Raw genomic sequence first — 18669 nt, forward strand, 5'->3', positions numbered from 1 at the left:
CCCCACCAGGTAGTCAAGACACGGTAGCAGGCTCCCCCCCCCAAATAGGGAGATATGGTCTATGAGATTCAGACTCAGCACACAGTACCCTTGGCATGCACCATACGGAACTGTAATAGTACCCTATGGTCTGACCCTGGGAATTTCTCAGAGTCATACACTGGACGTGACATAGTTTTCTATACAGAGACACACTAGAGCCCCGAGCTTCCTCTCCCCTCGGTCAGTGGCTATAACTGGGAGTCAGTATTCCGTGAGGAGACCAGAGATACTGGGGGGGTCCAAGGCTCAGGCGGAGTTGCAGTACTCTTCCGTTCAGCACTCATTAGTCTGATATCCGTGGTCAAACGGGATGTTCACGCCCGTTACCTATGGCTCCACTTACGACGCCCTTCCACACGCGACCTTTTTATTGCAGTCTGCTACTTCCCCCCTGAGACGTCACACTTCGCACGGGTGCTACGCAAGGATACGGGGGTATCCCCCTACTTAGATCTCCACCCAGACATTGTGGAGTTTTCCAGACGCGGAGAGGTCCTCCTAGTTGGGGATTTCAACGCAAGGACAGGCACACATCAAACATCCCTCCTGGATTTCCACTCAGATCCGGTCCTATTACCTGAGATGGACAAAGAGGACTCGGGCTTCCCCCGCTCCTCGACCGACAGTCGAGCCCCTGTTACTGCATATGGGCAAGCTCTTTTGGATCTTGGACGTATACATGATCTGGTCATCTACAATGGACTAGATCGGTGGCCCGCATCCTCTGGTTTCACATGTTTCCCACATGGCGGAGGAGCCAGTGTCGTCGATTACTTTTTGGGATCTCTTGCTTTAGCCTCACACATCACTGACTTCCGTACCGCACCCTTACCCCCAGGAGCCGACCACACTTACCTTTTCTTTCATCTCCTTACGCCTCGAGCCCCTTCCAACCACACTCCGCACTACACCACCTATCACGATATACACTTTGATCATAACCTCTCACCTAACTACTCAGCCCACCTAGCCTCTCTCCTCAAACACATAGACACCATACCCTCTCTAGATCACCGAGCCGCCCTGATCACCCACTCTCTCCACAATGCAGCCCGCCACATCTTTCCTTACACTACTCGGTCTACCCGCCCCCCACCCGTTGGCTCCACCCCTTGCAATAACTGGTATGATGACGAATGTAAAGCCTTACGCCGCACACTCCGACTCACGACCCAGCGAAATGCTAGGGCTGACCCACACCTCACCAGGGAATATCGCCGCCTAGTCCGTCGCAAGAAGCTAGCCTTCCTGCGCCAAAATGAGGATACGCTGCTGAACAGGATGTTCAGTAGCAACTCCAAGGATTTCTGGAGGAAATTTCTAGAACGCCGATCCCCTACCCCCCTCACAGACACTTCCCTCTGGCACTCCTACGCACGCACACTCTATGATATCCCTGATCAGCCCCCTCCTGACCTCTCCACCACCCCCCGTCCCACATCTTGCACCCTTTTCACAACCCAGGGAGTCACCCACGCAATGCTCAAGCTTCACAACGGCCGAGCCAAGGATCATGAGGGCCTATGCACAGAGTTTGTCGCCTATGGTATCAAAACTCTAGCCCCCATCCTGGCAACGTTGTTCAATGAAGCTGTCTGCCACGGATTCCCAAGAGCTTGGACCCTGAACACTATCACACCCATCCACAAGAGCCTAGACCCTGAACACTATCACACCCATCCACAAAGCAAGAGATCCCATGGATCCAGGGAATTACAGGACCATCATGATTGGACATGTTATGTCCAAGATCTATGCATCAGTGATTGATGGTGAGGTCAACACTCGCGCAGAGATACGAGGCCTCAGGGCATCTGGACAGGCCAGTTTTAGGACGGATCACTCGACTTACGATCACATTTTTACACTTCAAGGGATCATTGAGGAGGCCAGACACAGGAGACAGAGGGTATACTGTTGCTTTGTGGATTTCCGCAAGGCATTCGACACCGTTCCTCGTCCCCGCCTTGTCAGACGCTTGTAGGAGTTAGGTTACCACTCGGAGGTTATATGGGCGGTAGTAGCTCTCTATGAGAGGGTGACGGGCCGGGTTAGGATTGGTACCAGCTGGACCACAGAGATCACGAGCACTATAGGGATCAAACAAGGATGTCCCTTGTCACCGACTCTATTTGGCCTCTACATCGACGAGCTCGAGACCACCATCAGGACACTTGGAGGTGCAGGCTGCTCTCTTGCGGAGGCTGTCATCCAGATTCTCTTATACGCAGACGATGTAGTACTACTATCCTCCTCTGCTACTAGTCTTCAGCGACACCTGGATGGACTTCAGATCTTCTGTGATACCCATGACTTGAAGGTCAACCTTGGGAAAACCATGACTTGAAGGTCAACCTTGGGAAAACCCAGGTAATGATCTTCAACACCTCCCGACCCGCTATGCACCGAGAGCAGTTCGTCTTCACCGACGACCCTGTTGAGATAGTCGACTCCTATACATACCTGGGCGTTGTATTCTCAGGTCCGATCTTCACGATGCGCCCGGCCATGCAGGCCAAGATCAGCCGAGGCTATGCCGCTCTTGCCAGACTCGAGCGACAATGCTACCACTCTCACTTTCAGGACCCGCGGACCAAGTCTCTTCTTTTTGATTCCTTGGTCCGCCCAGCGGGCATGTACAGCAGCCCATGGTGAGGGGCCGACCTTTCAGACACAGAGTGGGCACGCGTCGAGCGCCTACACATACTGATGTTTGCTCGGATGATCCGCAACAAACCATCGGTACCTCATCAGATCATCTTAGCAAAATTCGGCGCCTCACCAGTACAGCTTGATGCGGCCTTCCAGGCTATAACTTATCTACACAGGGTCAGGGACTTCAGCTCCTCTTTCGACGGTCGCCTCCGCCTACCCTGGCTAGCCTTATCCTCCTCTATGGCCTTATCCGCTTATGGGGACCAGCGATGTTGGTATAGATGCCTTTCCAGCTGGTTCACCCGACTGGGCCTCGATATGGACCGGTTGCCTCCTTTTCAGTATAGCCTCGACGCTCCACCATCCCCTTTCTCCCCCACTGACCAGGAGGTCAACCAGAACATCCAAGAGGACCGGCTCCAGTTTCACACCTAGAGGACTTAGTTTCTTCATCCCGAGCTTCTTGTGAAGCTCGATTGCTATCGCCGACACTACCTCCAGATCTCACAGGAGGGTTTCATCACGCCCCCGGGCTATACACAGATTCATCTACCGCATGCGCTCCGGATTTCACTCGACCAATTTAGGGTTTCGTCACCAATTACGGATCGAGAGTGGACGCGCAAAGGGTATCCCACGAGAGGGGCGCATCTGCCCACTTTGCGACCTGTAGGAGATCGAGTCGGAGGAGCACTTTGCTTTCAGATGCCCTATCTATTATGCCATCCGAGGCCAGTACCACTGCCTATTCTGCAACGGATTCGGCCCCCTCACACGCATGTTGCAGTTCCCCGATTTCACTCGACCAATTTAGGGTTTCGTCACCAATTACGGATCGAGAGTGGACGCGCAAAGGGTATCCCACGAGAGGGGCGCATCTGCCCACTTTGCGACCTGTAGGAGATCAAGTCGGAGCACTTTGCTTTCAGATGCCCTATCTATTATGCCATCCGAGGCTGGTACCACTGCTTATTCCGCGATGGATTCGGCCCCCTCACACGCATGTTGCAGTTCCCGGACTAGCGATGCCTAGCCGCTTTCTTACATGAGATGACCTGCCACCGAGATGCATCTCTCCGAGCACGACAGCATGCGCAGCCCACACAGCGTGAGGACACTCATCGACCCATCACTGATTTCTTCCAGTCACAGGATACCTCTCCTCAGTCTAGCCGACGACGCGGACGTGAACGAGAGCCAGAGCCACGACAGCTGCACCAGCGGACAGACTCACACATTCGGGTCCATGACATCCCTTCTATGCTCTCAGTCCGCCCTACCGAGGTCACCGTTGCTCTCGTTCTTCAACATAGGGCCACCCGCCGCCCCCGACAACCGAGCTCGACTAGGCAGCGTGACGTCAGAGGCCAATCATCCATCGTAGTGTTTGGCTGTATTTTTTGGGAATTATACACTCCATTCCCAGCAAGGGAATTCAGATTTGCATTTGCTGTATTTTCTTTCTCAGACATGGCCCAGCAAAATCAGAATGATTTCCAGTTCAGTGGTCTCTCACAAGAGGATAAGCTGGATGGTACCAACTACTCCCTCTGGAGTTTTATGGTACCCAATATTCTGATTTCCCGTAATTTGTGGGACTATGTAAATGGGAATGAGATCCGGCCAGCAAATGTGGCACCTAATACCCCTCCCCAACAAAAGGTGTAAGAAAATAATACAACGTCTGTGCTCAACAGATAACAAGATCTCGTACGCAAGAGAGAAAACAAGATAGTATAAAGAATCAAAAATTTGATTACTGTAGAACTGATACTATAGATGGCGCTGCCCCCCAGCCGTGCGCTCCTGTGAAAGAAGCTTCGATGGCGTGCTGGATACAGTAGAAGACAGAAGTTGGATGCTAAGGAAATCAGGGTTGCTGTAGCCAGTGATGAAATGGGCTTCACAGGCTTGCTCTTATATAGCCACCAGTCGTAGTCGGTTAGGCTCAATTGGGTGACAGACCCAATCCGCCCAAAACCATCGACTGGGGATCGGTCCCGAAATAGGTCACCAACCATACGATAGAACCGGTGCGCAAAACAGAGCAACTGACCTACGGACACCATTCGGCCCAGAGCCATCCGAGATCATCTAAGGCTCCAAACGGACCCCGCAACCCAAGAGTGGGCTGCTCCGAAAAATGCTCCGTCTACCCTCAGTGCGGTCAGTCAAGGGATGCCTTCTCGCACTTGCATGTAGCCTAGTTGGCGGTGTGCCAACTCTATCTGAAGCCGTCCAGCCATCAGGCCACACATGGCCCCCATCTGGTGTCCAAACCAGGACCTACCGGATAACCGAGCTACTCAAATGCCTTCTCCTCATATGGGGGGCTTACAAGTAGAGTTAGCTGGTTCCCGCGTAGTTACATGAGAGTGAAGCATTGATATCTAACACCCCCCTCAATGTCCACCCGCAAGTGAACTTACTTTTTCGGCCCAATGCCAAGTCGATGAAGATGCCTCTCCAGCAAGTCTCTTCCAAGAGCCTTCGTGAAGATGTCCGCAACATTCTCTGTAGTCGGACAGTACACCAAGTCGACCTCTCCATCCATGATGAGCTCATGTACAAAGTGATATTGAATCTCAAAGTGTTTTGTGCGAGCGTGGAACACCGGATTCTTTGCAATCGCCATGCAACTCTAATTGTCACATGATAACTGCGTAAGCTTGTTCTGTACTGTACCCATATCCCCCAAAATCCTCCTCAATCACACTGCCTTGCAAGAAGCAAAGCATGCAAATTTGTACTCGACCTCGGTAGAAGAAAGAGCAACTGTGGGTTGCTTCTTGCTGACCCATGACACAACTCCAGATTCAAGTGAGAAACAGTACCCTGTCACTGATCTTCTGCTGTCCACGTCTCCTACCCAATCCAAGTCACAGAATCCGGTCAAGATGTTGCCCTTGGTATAGGTGATGCCATAATCAAGTGTGCCTTTGATGTATTTCAGCACCCGCATCCCTGCCCTCCAATGGTTCTCCCGGGGCTTATTGAAAAACTTGCTTAGTACACCAGTCACAAAACTGATGTCCGACCGTGTGTTGCACATGTAAATCAAGCTGCTCACAAGCCTTATGTACATCGCTTCGTCCACCAGTGGTGATGAATCCTCGTTTGAGAGCTTCGCGTCAACCTCCATAGGGGTACCAACTGTCTTGCACTCAGCCATGCCAAATGCCTTCAGTATCTCTCCAGCATACTTCAGCTGTGAAATGAAGATCTGTTTCGGCTCCTGCCAAACTTCAATCCCCAAGCAGAAATGCATCAGTCCGAGGTCTGTCATTTCAAACTCTCTTCCTAACAAATGCTTCGTCTACGAGATCTCCTCTTCATGGTTCCCTGTTATGACAAGGTCGTCCACATAAAGGACCACGATCATACACATGTCTCCTCTGAAGATATACAAATTTGCATCAAATGGGCTCCTCCTGAACCCGTTTTGCAAAAAATAGGAATCAATTCGCTCGTACCACGCTCGTGGGACCTGTTTCAGCCCATAAAGTGCCTTCTTCAGTTTGCACACTTTACCTTCTGAACCGGGGATCTCAAAACTTGGTGGTTGTTGCACGTATACCTCCTCCTTGAGATCTCCATTCAGAAAGACGAATTTCACATCCATCTGAAACACGGGCCAACTTCCCTGGACAGCTAAAGCCAAAACACTGCAAATTGTGGTTAGTCGAGCTGTGGGAGCAAAAGTATCTTGATAATCAAAACCATGTACCTGTGCAAATCCTTTTGCCACGAACCGAGCCTTGCACTTATCCAACGTGCCGTCGGACTTATACTTGATCTTGTACACCCACTTGGTTCCGATTACCTTGCGTTTTGGTGGTCGATCCACAAGGTCACAAGTGTTGTTCTTCATTATGGAGCCATACTCCGACTACATAGCCTCCATCCACCTATCATCGCCCTGTGCCTCTTCAAGACACTTAGGTTCATCCGCACGGATCACTTCTATCATCAAAGCATAGTTGACCAAGTGTTCCTGCGCCCTTCTTTGCTCCTCTAATCTCTTGGACCGACGGTGTTCGGATGGTTCCTCCTCAATGGCTGGAGGTTCTCTGCCGTCCAAAAGCTCCTTTACCCACTTCGAGAATGGCCGTTGCCATTGTGGTTCTGCAGGCTCTTCTTCATCTTCTGTCTTGAATTCTCTCAAGCACCGTTAAGAAAGTTCGGTCTGTTGGTGGTGGCGGTACTGGATGGATATCCTGGTCCTAGTTGTCTGGGAAGGAAGCATCCTCCTCCAATTGATGCGGCTGTTCTGAGAAGACCACATCGCAACTTACAATTACCTTCTTGATAACAGGGTTATAGAGACGGTAACCCTTCGCCTCTTCACTGTAGCCCAAGAAAATACACTTCCAGCTCTTCGGTTCCCATTTAGTCCTAGTAGCATCAGGGACATGCACAAAACAGTCACATCCAAAAACTCTGAAATGTGCAACTGAAGGTTTCTTACCAGAAAAGGCTTGCAGTGGAGTCATCCCGTTCACAGCCTTCGTGTAGCTACGATTCAGGATGTAAATTGCAGTGTTACATGCTTCAACCCAGAAAGTCTTTGGCAAATCTTCTCTGGTCCATTTCACAGATGATGCGCATCTTGCGTTCTGCTACTCCATTTTGCTGCGCATCTTGCGTTCTGCTACTCCATTTTGCTGTGATGTATGTGACGGGGATTTCTACCTCTTGATCCCGTGACTTTTGCAGTAACTTTCAAATTCAGTCGATGTGAACTCTCCACCTTCGTCTGATCTCAACTTCTTCACCTTCCTCCCCGATTCTTTCTCGACCATTACATGCCATTCCTTGAACCTACTGAAAGCCTCGTCTTTCGTCTTCAGGAAGTATATCCATATCCTTCTACTGTAGTCGTCGATCAACGTCATAAAGTAGTAGGAACCACCCAAAGCTTCCGTCTCCATCTTTCTGCAGAGGTCCGTGTAAACGAGCTCTAGAGGAGCCTTTGCCTTGCTGGCCTCTTTAGGAAAGGGATGCCGATGCTGCTTGCCCATCATGCAAGCTTCACATACATTGGACAGATCTGAAATTTCTGGTAGGTCTGCAATCATTCCACTTTTATGCATCTCCTTCAAAGAACTAAGGTTTAGATGACCAAACCTCTCATGCCACAGCTTAGTGTTCTTCACATCCGCTCGAGCACTGAAAGCTGAGAGTTCGTAAATGTTATTGCGCCGTGTACCTTTACCAACGACCTTCCCTTGAAGATCCAGAATCTGTACACCATTCTTATCGAATTGAACTTTAAGGTCCCGATCCGTGATCGCAGAAACGGACAACAAGTTCCTCTTGATATCTTACACATAAAGAACATCGGACAACTGTTTTACAACTCCATCTGACTTTAGACCAATCGTAACTTTGCTGGACATTTTGCATCATTGCTGACTGCTACCAGGATGTCATTCCCTACCGACTGTAAAGAGGTATACCAATCCTCCCGACTGGTCATGTGGCGCGATGCACCACTGTCAATGATCCAAGGTTCATCCGCAGGTACATGAACTACCTCCGTGCAAATCTCCTCAATTGCGACGAACAACTCTATTGGTACTGCTTGCGCGCTGTTGCTGGACTCTTTCTTTACTACGTTCTTCTCATCTGCCATCTTCTTGCGGCACTCATTCTGCTTGTGCCCTGCCTTGTTGCAATAGAAGCACTTGATCTTCTTCTTTCTCTTTTTATCATTAGAAAAAGATGGGTTCCCAGAGTCCTTACCCTTACCTTTCTTTGATCCGGTCCAAAAAGCCGAATCTTCAACAGTCCTCATCTTTTGACGCATCTCCTCCAAAAGCATCGCGTTGAAATCCTCAAAGTTGAGAGACAAATTTCTGTTCTGCGTATTCAGCACCGTAACAAGACCGTCGTACTTTGGTGGGAGAATCCGTATGCACCTTCGTGCTAGATTCTTGCTGGTGATGGTGATGCCAATCGCAGTCATCTAATCGCGCAAATTCTTCACCCTGGTGATGAACTTCTCTGCCACTTCAGACTCAGACAACTTCTCGTTCGCGAGTTGAGTCTCTGGATTCTGAATCCGCGTCTAATTCGTGATCTCGTACTGATTTTTCAAAACCGTCCATGCCTCCTCCGCTGTGGTGACATGTTGAATTAACGCAATGACAGAATCACTAACTCTGCAGACAATAGAACACAGCACATCTGCATTTCTTCTTGTCCACGCGAAAATCTCATCCGCAATTGGTACTATCTGTTGTCCTACATTGGCTGGATCTGGTCTCGCAACCGGCCTCACATCCACCCCAGTAGCAGTGTCCCAAAGCTCGTATGCGCTTAGGATGGTCTTCATCTTGAACTTCCAGAGTGGATAGTTAGAGCCGTCCAACTTTCCGCTTTCGCCGAACGGTGAGATTCGCAGTCTTGCGGGCTGGGCCATCTCTCACAATCTGCCCAAAAACAGAAACACACTACCAAATCTTCTTGCTAGAGTCCAGGCTCTAATACCATGTAAGAAAATAATACGACGTCTGTGCTCAACAGATAACAGGATCTCGTACGCAAGCGAGAAAACAAGATAGTATGGAGAATCAAAAATTTGATTACTGTAGAACTAATACAATAGACGGCGCTGCCTCCCAACCGTGCGCTCCTGTGAAAGAAGCTTCAATGGCGTGTTGGAAACAGTAGAAGACGGAAGCTGGATGCTAAGGAAATCAGGGTTGCTGTAGCCAGTGATGAAATGGGCTTCACGGGCTTGCTCTTATATAGCCACCAGTCGTAGTCGGTTAGGCTCAATCGGGTGACCGACCCAGTCCGCCCAAAATGGTCAGTCCCAAAATAGGCCATCGACCATACGATAGAACCGGTGCGCAAAACAGAGCAACTAACCTACAGTCACCGTTCGGCCCAGAGCCATCCGAGATCATCTGAGGCTCCAAACGGGCCTCGCAACCCGAGAGTAGGCTGCCCCGAAAAATGCTCCGTCTACCCTCAGTGCGGTCAGTCAAGGGATGCCTTCCCGCACTTGCATGTAGCCTAGTTGGCGGTGTGCCAACTCTATCTAAAGCCGTCCAGCCATCAAGCCACACATGGCCCCCATCTGCTGTCCAAACCAGGACCTACCGGATAACCGAGCTACTCAAATGCCTTCTCCTCATATGGGGGGCTTACAAGTAGAGTTGGCTGGTTCCCGCGTAGTTACACGAGAGTGGAGCATTGATATCTAACAAAAGGCGAGCACCATCCCAAAAGAGGTAATCCAAGACAATGGACTTAGGGCTTTGTGCCCCTACAGAGTTCCGTACACGCCATGCATCCCACTCAGCGGAAACAAGAAGCTGCCTCAATTGAGGTTTCAGCTTAAAAAGCATCTTCAACATGATGAAATTATAAGCAAAGCGTGTGTCAAAATACTTCAAGAGATTCTTGCGAAAAATAGCCAAAATGTAGTGATGGCGAGCGATGAAAGAGACAACATGATTACCCATATCAATGGTAGCATCCACCGAATCCAACTTACCAATATCCTTCGCCTTATAGCACCTACACATCTCTTGTCATCTAACCCCAATGTCCTCATATCCGGGTCCACAGGTAAGGTCATAACTTCTAACAGAATAGGCTTAAGGAAGTGAAGGTGAACGAAAGCATTGATTGGTCAGACTAATGTGCTGAGGACAAGGCTTTCACCACATGGATAGAGGAAGTGCTTTTGGAGGGACTTACTAGATCATAGTCAAATCCCCCATGCTCTCCTCATTTGGGGCCTCACAGATGGAGAGGTGACCTACATAACTCCAACAGCCATGTGGGCAGCAATGTAGGCTGCCATATCAGCAGCATCCACAGGCTCATGCAGGGCTGGTGCAAGCCTAAAGAGGGCAGCAAAACCAGCAAATGAGACAGCCAAAAAGGGATGCCAAGGACCTATTTATAGGCAAAGAAGCAGGTCAGCAGACAGGAGGGCAGGTCAAGATTGGGCCAGACTGGACCAGGACTGACATGTCTCAGTCATAGGGGCCTGACAGTTGGCTGCTCTGGGTCAGCCCAATCTGTAGGATGCACAAACTAGTCAGCCAGTCTAGGGAGAAAAGCATCAAGGAGGGCATAGGACCGATCACTAGAGTCCCAAACTCGACACAATACAAAAGGAGATGTGGAGTCCCACCAAACCGTGGTCCTCCAATCTTACCAAAAGGTCCTCCTACTATCTGCTTGGCACCCCTAGATCTCTGAGCCTGCGTGCTCCTCTGAGCTTATGTAGACACTCTATCTTCCACCTTGATGTCCGGATAGCCAGCCTAGGTGGGCAGCACCTCGACCTTAGTCTACAGCTTCTTTATGCCTCCTTCACCTCCTGAGTATAAGCACAAGTAAGGCTGCCTGCTGCTCCTATCGCTTGTCTGAGGGCTGCTCCAAGTGATGCCAACGGAGGCCCCAATGGCTCCCTTTTACAAGGACTGATCCCCTACCAAACTGACCACCTTCCTACCAGCCGACTGGATGGGGAGGCCTATAAGTGGCCCTTCAAAGCTGTACAGGAGCTGTAGGGCTGCAGGACATTCCGAGGCCTGTTTCTGGTCGGAAACAGCATTCACACGTGGCCAGAGCAGGTGCATGGCTGCAGCATGTGCAGCAGATTGCTGGAGCCGAAGAGCATGTCGGCAGCGCAGGTTTAGATGGGACTGAAGGCATCTGCCACATGGATATAACTGCAACAGGGAGGCTGGTCCGGCCACTCAGAGTCTGCCACGTGGCAGACTGATTGGCTTTTGCAGACTGGGTCATCCCGGTCTGTAATTCTGGTCAGATTGACCCTACATGGGGTCAGCCACATCAGCGGGGCTTTAGCCCTATAAAAGGGCCCCATTGGGGGCCTTGGAGAATGACTCCGTACCTTTTGTTTGTGCTGCATCCAGAGCAGCAGGAAGGCCAGAAATCAGGTCACCTTGTGCCTCATACTTGCTGCATCCAGAGCAGCAGGGAGGTCATGGAGAAGGTATGCAGTGCCTCACCATTGGCTGCTTCAGCAAGGAAGTCTGCTGGTGTGGCATCTAAGCAGCCCACTCAAGCTCCATAAGAGCACGCAGACGAGTGGAAGTGCCAGGGGGAGGTAGAGGCCAGCTCTGAAGATGCCAGGGGTTCACATCACGCAGTATCATATCTGCTAGATGGAGCACACTTTTGTATCAGACTTTGTCCATCATTGGAGCAATCCATAACACGTAGTTTTGCTCTTCTACTCGTCTATTTATCTCTACCTACATGTGTGTGCAAAAAGGAAAGGAGTGATTTGGTTTTAGAACTGTGTGATTCCTGTGTTGCATTTCTTTACAATATTCTCCCTGCAGGAGTGTTAGCTACAACAAGCACCTCCGTGTCTGTTTACTACAAGGTGAAACTTCCATGTCTGCTCATAACACAAATATCTAGATGAAGGCCCAAACAAACAAAACAAATAGTGCACTTTTAACCTCATGACAAAACCACAAACTCCATCATGCATAGCAGGGAGTAGCTACTATGACCCCCGGCCACATCATCGGCGCCCAAAATTGGGTGAAGGAAGCTAGGAGTAGATTATTTCGGGGTGTTTCTATTCTTCCACCTTTTATAATAAAACTTGATGAAAAAGAAAAGTCGGATTAATATTTGGGGAAAAGAGTAGGGAAACCATGCGCTATAGGCTGTACAATGTTGCCTCAAAAAAAACTGTTGCCAAGAATGTGATTTTCAAGGGGAAGACAATGGACAGCCCTCATTCATAACTCCTTCAATCAGTCTCAGCTAAGCCTACCAAACAGTGAAATCTACCTTCATAAGAGGCACAAACACCTACCACTTCAAGGGGCACTACACAAGCATAGAATAGATGGTTGGTCAAAATCCTTCAAAGCAGCAACTAACATGGATGCACTATGGGAGCAAGAGGACAAGCTAGCCATGAAATGATTTTCTGTCACTGTTTCTTAGCTCATGCCACAAATATCTTAAATTGCATGAGAGCAACTTCATTTGATGGATTTCAGGCTTCCGTACCTGTATGTCCTCCCAGTCAGTATCGTCTCTATCGCAACCTATCTTTGATCTCTTCATTGCCCTTCGGACAATCACAGAATGCAAAAGTCTCAAAGCCAATTGTCATCAGCGCCCGAGAATATTGTCTGGTTTCAGAGAATGTGAAATCTCTTATGCCATACAATGATGGCCAGGCTGCAAACATGAAGATAAGGCTGTTTAAGAAAGGGAGAGGGGAGCTGAAAGAGAAGGAAAATGAGGAATAGGAAGTGATGAATTGGTCCTCGATGTATTTCACAATGATGAAAATCATGTAGAACCACAAGAGGGGAAAGAAACCTGCATAGACCCCAGACCCCTTTATAAACCTCTTTCCTCCCAATGATTAGGAGCTATAAAATAGGTGATAAATTTACTCTTCAAAGAACAGAGTGCAAATAAAGTAGCACGTTCACTGCATGTTCAGCAAGCATGATACATTGGCACTGATGACCCGTATATATCTTTTCCCCAAGAAATAGAACTTATTGTATTATGATTTGAAAATCATACAAGATCAGCTATCTGCGACGAATTCTGCTTCAATGCATCAACTCCTGCTAGTCTTCGCCCATTTTAATGTTAGTAGATGCCCTCATGCCACTTGGCTCGATCTGTAACCCAGTGATCATAAAGATACTCATCACAGTTTGGATTATCCTCTCTATGGACATCTGAAGAGGAACCTACCCAAAGAGTAGCACACCAAGCAAATGCACATGATTTATGAGCCCCAAATGAGTTCTTCATCAATAAACATCGGCAATTGATGAACTGGTGACTGCCTGTCGGCTACTCTCTCTTGTGAAACTCTCTAGCCACACAGGCACCCAAAACAAAGGGGAATGTTCACTGGCACTTCACAACTCTTATGTTCACGAAGCATTTCTTGTCATGGATGCCTCACAAGATTGTTGAAGGTAGATTGTCTACTGCTGGTAAGTCTGCCAGACGCAGGATTACAGTCAGCTCTTATGGCATAAAGAATGCTCCTTCATCAAGATCTCATCAGCATCAAGACAGCCCGTACACATAGCAATCCAAAGTGGTTAAAGCCCCCTTGCAATTCATATACATTTGGGTGATATGTACATGCGATTTGTGAATAGCACTTCACAACTCTTATGTTCACGAAGCATTTCTTGTCATGGATGCCTCACAAGATTGTTGAAGGTAGATTGTCTACTCCTGGTAAGTCTGCCAGAAGCAGGATTACAGTCAGCTCCTATGGCATAAAGAATGCCCGTTCATCAAAAAGTCTGTAATTCTGGCAGGGCAAATTGTATCTCATCAGCATCAAGACAGCCGGTAACACATAGCAATCCAAAGTGGTTAAAGCCCCCTTGCAATTCATATGCATTTGGGTGATATGTGCATGTGATTTGTGAATAGTACATTAAACAACCTTGTTCTGGCCAAAACTTACTTTTGAGCCCCATCCCTGAGCTGCAATCCTGCTTCAGTACTAGATTTCAAAAGGTATGATCTAGTAACATTGAACGAACAAGTATTCAAATAATGTTGTATTTTAAGTCAGCTTAAGATCGTACTCATCCTCCCAGTTTATCCTCAAAAGAGTGGGTTTCCAATGCTGCCATCTCAGAAACCATCCCATATTCTTTGCAATGTACATACTCTCCTTGCCAAGGTGTCCACGTATGCAAAGTGCACAGCTTTGATTGCAAGTCTCAAAATATGTATTATGAATCCACACATAAGTAACAGCTTCTTGCCCCATTCCAATCCTAAGGACCATACCAGAACAACTGGTTAACATGCCAAAAATTTGAGATGGCTGGCATCATCATCTCTGCAAGGCATGCGAAGCGGTACTATCTGCATCCTCTCTAGGGAAAATACAAACAGATACCGTAATTTAAAAAGCAACTGGCAGCAAAGAATTAACACAACATGAGGAAGCTAGAAAATATAACTGCTGCTGTGTGTCTAGACTGCAATCTTAGGTCATTTAATTGGTCACAAACCAAGAAGTACAAAAAACCTAAGCTTTATATACTATAAAATCTTAGACATCATAATAGTTTGTGCAGTTCCAAAAAGATAGCCAACATCTTTAAAGTGATGATTCAGTTATAGATTTCACTAACTTCTGATACAATGAACTTCATCAATTCATGAACTGGGCATGCTACCTTGCCATCAATACCATACCCTCAGAACTATTCAATCTCAGGCAATTAAAACTGCAAAACAGTAACTGTAGCTACAACCTGAAGCTTGCCGAACTTGAGCACAACAACTATTTATAAACAGAATTGTCTAAAATATCTTTGACATGTTCTCCTTGTCTCGAATGGGTTAGCAAAACTGTAACTCTGTTTATACAAGCCTACAATTAACTTGCAATGGAAGAGCAGGACAACCGTTTCTAAAGAGAATTAAATTCAAGCCTACAACATCTTTAACATGCAAAATAGGTGACATTTTCTCCTTGTCTTGAATAGGTTAGCAAAACTGTGTCGAAATTCCTGAAACTCAAGCCAGCCTTTCTGAATTAAGCAAAGTGATAGGGAACCTAAAACCTAAATTTCTGTGTCTAGACTACCTTAAACCAGCGGAAGAACTAGCCTGAAGAAGAGCATGAAAGTAAAAGTGCAGGATCGCTGATAGCAAACTTCGAATCAGCGTACCTTCTTGCACCTCCTCGCCGGCAGCACGTTCCCCGAAAACCTGAGAAAATTTCCATTCAAGAGCAGCCGGTGTAGTCACCCCTCCTCCACCGCTAGGGACCATTACTGCTGTCCTCCACTGCCAATCGCACTATCACACCCACGAATTCCTTCAGCTTCCACCAACAAAAGGCCCTTGATAGCCCGTTACTTCCGCATGAAGACTCCAATTTGCAATGACGGCTGCATAGTATTCTCATTTAGGCTGACCGCTGGTTGGTTGGAGGTTGCAAGGATGCCCGAAATTGCGTGCAGACCAAAGGTGCAGGGAACACGAAGAACGCCATTAGCTCGGTGGAAAGCGCATAAAGGATCTGTGTCGTGCCAAGCATCGCCCGCTGGCGACACGAACGTGGAAAAACCAATACAGCCCGCGGAATGGCAAAGGGCAAAGAGCTGTCCTTGATATACCTCAGATAAAGAACAGACTACGAGCTCCAGCACGAGAGCGTCGGGAACTCCTGATGAAGAAGGACTGATAGACACAAATTGAAGAGAATTGGGAGAAACCACGCGAACCTATGATCCGAAAACGCGATGTTGAGAGCAAGGAGATCGATAAAATATCCCTTGGGGATACCGACGCGAGAATCCTGGCATTGTAGGGCTGAGAAAGGACGCGGAAGTCGTACCGAGAAAGCTAGGCGGCGGAAGGGGTGCGTGACGAACTACGACGAGAAGTGCAGAATGGAATTTCTCAAAGCCTAGCCTTTTGGTCGATCAATCAATCGTTGCAACAGAGAGCCCCATTGAGAGCCCTTCGTCTTCTGCCTCCAAGGACTGTTGCAGCTCGTGGCTGATTCCGGTCTTGCGACACAGAAGGGAGAATCCAGATGCTGGCCGTCTGCAGGCGAGGGCTATGGAGGATGCTGATGACGAAGAAGCGAAAGGTGTGCAAAGCTGAGCTCTGGAGAGAGGGGGGCGATCTCCGGGGAAGGAAAGAGCAGAGCTGGTGCTGCGGACTCTCAGCGTGTGTGCGACGAGCGAGCTTTTGGAGGAGGAAGGGAGCTCTGGTGCGCCGAGGCTCTTGGAAGGTCCGTCGGAGGGGAAAGGGGGAGCTCGCGATCTGGCAGGGAGAAGCAGAAGGAGCAGGGAAGAAGAAGGGTTTGTGTTGCAGAGATAGGGTGAAGAAGAATATGAAGATGACGAAAACGAAGAAGAAGAAGAAGAAGAAGAAGAAGTGGTAGTAGTAGTAGAAGAAGAAACAGCAGCAGATTAAGCTCTCACAAGAAAGAGGTTATCAAGTTTCCCCTGCACTCACACTCACACACACACACACACACACACACACACACACAAAAACACTCCCACCTCACCATAACAAACGAAGATGAAGAAGGGCTTTGGTTCACCCCCCTCACACACACACACACACACACACCCCCTTTTACCTTGCCGTACCTTGGTTTGTATTACACCGAACCTTTCCTTCCTCCCTGCCCCTGCCCCTCCCGCATTGCGTCGCCTCTCTCCTCTTGACGGTTTCAGAAGACCACTCGCCCTCCCACCACGGTGAGAACACGGAAGCTCCCACTTGGCCACCTCTCTCTCGTCGGACCACTCCGGCCCGCCATGGAGAGAGCACTCCACCTCCCTCCCACTTGGCTGCCGCGCCGGGTGCTATGGTTCACATCCATATTTTATTCTATATTGTAAGCATCATCAATTCTTGATTTGGTGTAATGCGTGAGGTAGAACTCTCGAATGAGGTGGCATCGGTTCGAAGAATGATGGCGCAAAATTTTGTCAATCCACCATAGAGCTAGGCATAGTTTTTGTGTGTCAATGTTTCCACACCCGTCCCTCATATTGGGCCAAACTAGGACAACAGTTCCATGTCTAGGTGTCAGACATATTTTTTGTGTGTTAGTGTTTCCAGGCTCATCCATCCTATTGGGCCAACTAGGATGATAGCCCTTCACTCACATTTTCAAAGGATGGCCGACAGGTGGTGTAAATGCAACCTCCTTCTCCACCTAACCATCGCAACCTCTCCAACCCCTTAAACTTGGTGATCAAGGCGCATCCACATGCGCGCGCACACACACAGAGAAACCCCCTAGTTTTTTAACTTCACTTTTGCTTATCGTACCTTGATTTATAACCCACCCTTGATTTCCTTCCTACCTTAGCTTTTTAAGAGCCCCTCTAGAATAGTGTGGACAAACAATCACCCCCCTATCAGTTGCCTTATTCACCGCATTCACCACACGATGATCATAACCTCTCCAATCCCTTAAAGCCGGTGCTGCTGTTAGCATGAATTGCTTCACAAAGATGGTGTCGATAAAACCTACGATGCCTTGCTCCGCCAAGGGACCACCCTCCGTGTAATACACTCAACCCCTTCCACTACAGAGCTAGTGCAGCACATGTGTTCGATACGAACACGATGGATCATTCTTAATCCATGTCACCCACACATCTCATCTTTAACATGTCGTGCGTTCGGCACTGGTCTGTTATAATCACTCGGCCCTACCACACGTTCCTTTTTAATCTATGGGGCACAAGCTATAATATGGATTGCCCACTTGTTTTTTCTTAATTATTTCCCGAACGAGGGCCCCTCTAAAGAATCTTGTGTCCCCTTGAAAGCCGATATGTTAAGAGAAATATATGAACCAAAAAACTGAGCATAAAGAAAAGAACCCTCGATTACTCTGATTTGCCACTAGGAGAAAAGACAATAATTAATTTTAATTTAGAGGGAAACAATGCCTTGCGTAATTCTTCTTCCTTAATCCCCTAAATTATCACCTTCACCCTGTAATCATCCCGACCTCGAGGCACTTCTCGACACAAAGGCCTCCCCAAAACGCAAATCCTTAGTGCTAGCACCTTTTCTTTTTCACCAGTGCAAAACAAGTACATCAAATGCTCAACAAACCTTAGACAATTATAGAAAAATAATATACACTCAATGTACTCAAATCAATGGGCTTAAAATTCACAGAGCCCATTCTCTAAGTGTCCCACTAGTGTCATTATTTACCAACGTCTTCATTTTTCATCCTAATCACTCAATCTTTCTCTGCAACAACTCATTTTATCGCTCATATTGGTGGCCACCTCCTAATCTATCTATTTTGTTAATCTTGTGATAGCTTCTAATATGTTGTTGCGCGCTCACTTCCAATTATCCTAAATTTCACCTCCTTCCAATTATCCTAAGTATGTTGTTGTGCGCTCACTTCCAATTATCCTAAATTTCACCTCCTTCATAAAAAAAGCTTCG

At 48.1% G+C, this 18669-nt stretch overlaps 1 protein-coding gene and 1 pseudogene across 8 annotated transcripts in view; one reads left to right on the plus strand and one right to left on the minus strand.

Annotated features, from left to right (window-relative positions):
- LOC147895082 (serine/threonine protein phosphatase 2A 55 kDa regulatory subunit B beta isoform-like) overlaps positions 1–16708 on the minus strand; it is a 64537-nt gene extending 47829 nt beyond the window's left edge. For 3 of the 8 annotated variants that reach the window (XM_087383854.1, XM_087383849.1, XM_087383851.1), the window contains exon 1: positions 15393–16708. In XM_087383854.1, coding sequence (XP_087239980.1) covers positions 15393–15495 — 103 coding nt within the window. In that variant the 5' untranslated portion in view covers positions 15496–16708. The remainder of the gene's footprint in view (positions 1–15392) is intronic. The other 5 variants (XM_087383850.1, XM_087383852.1, XM_087383846.1 and 2 more) reach the window with 4 other exon arrangements.
- On the plus strand, positions 55–11764 carry LOC147895083 (uncharacterized; annotated as a pseudogene).
- Positions 16709–18669: the final 1961 nt, after the last annotated feature.

Source organism: Dipteris shenzhenensis, chromosome 13 (genome assembly GCF_047967505.1).
Source record: "Dipteris shenzhenensis isolate YYH24624 ecotype China chromosome 13, Dip_SZ_1.0, whole genome shotgun sequence".
NCBI lineage: Eukaryota > Viridiplantae > Streptophyta > Polypodiopsida > Gleicheniales > Dipteridaceae > Dipteris > Dipteris shenzhenensis.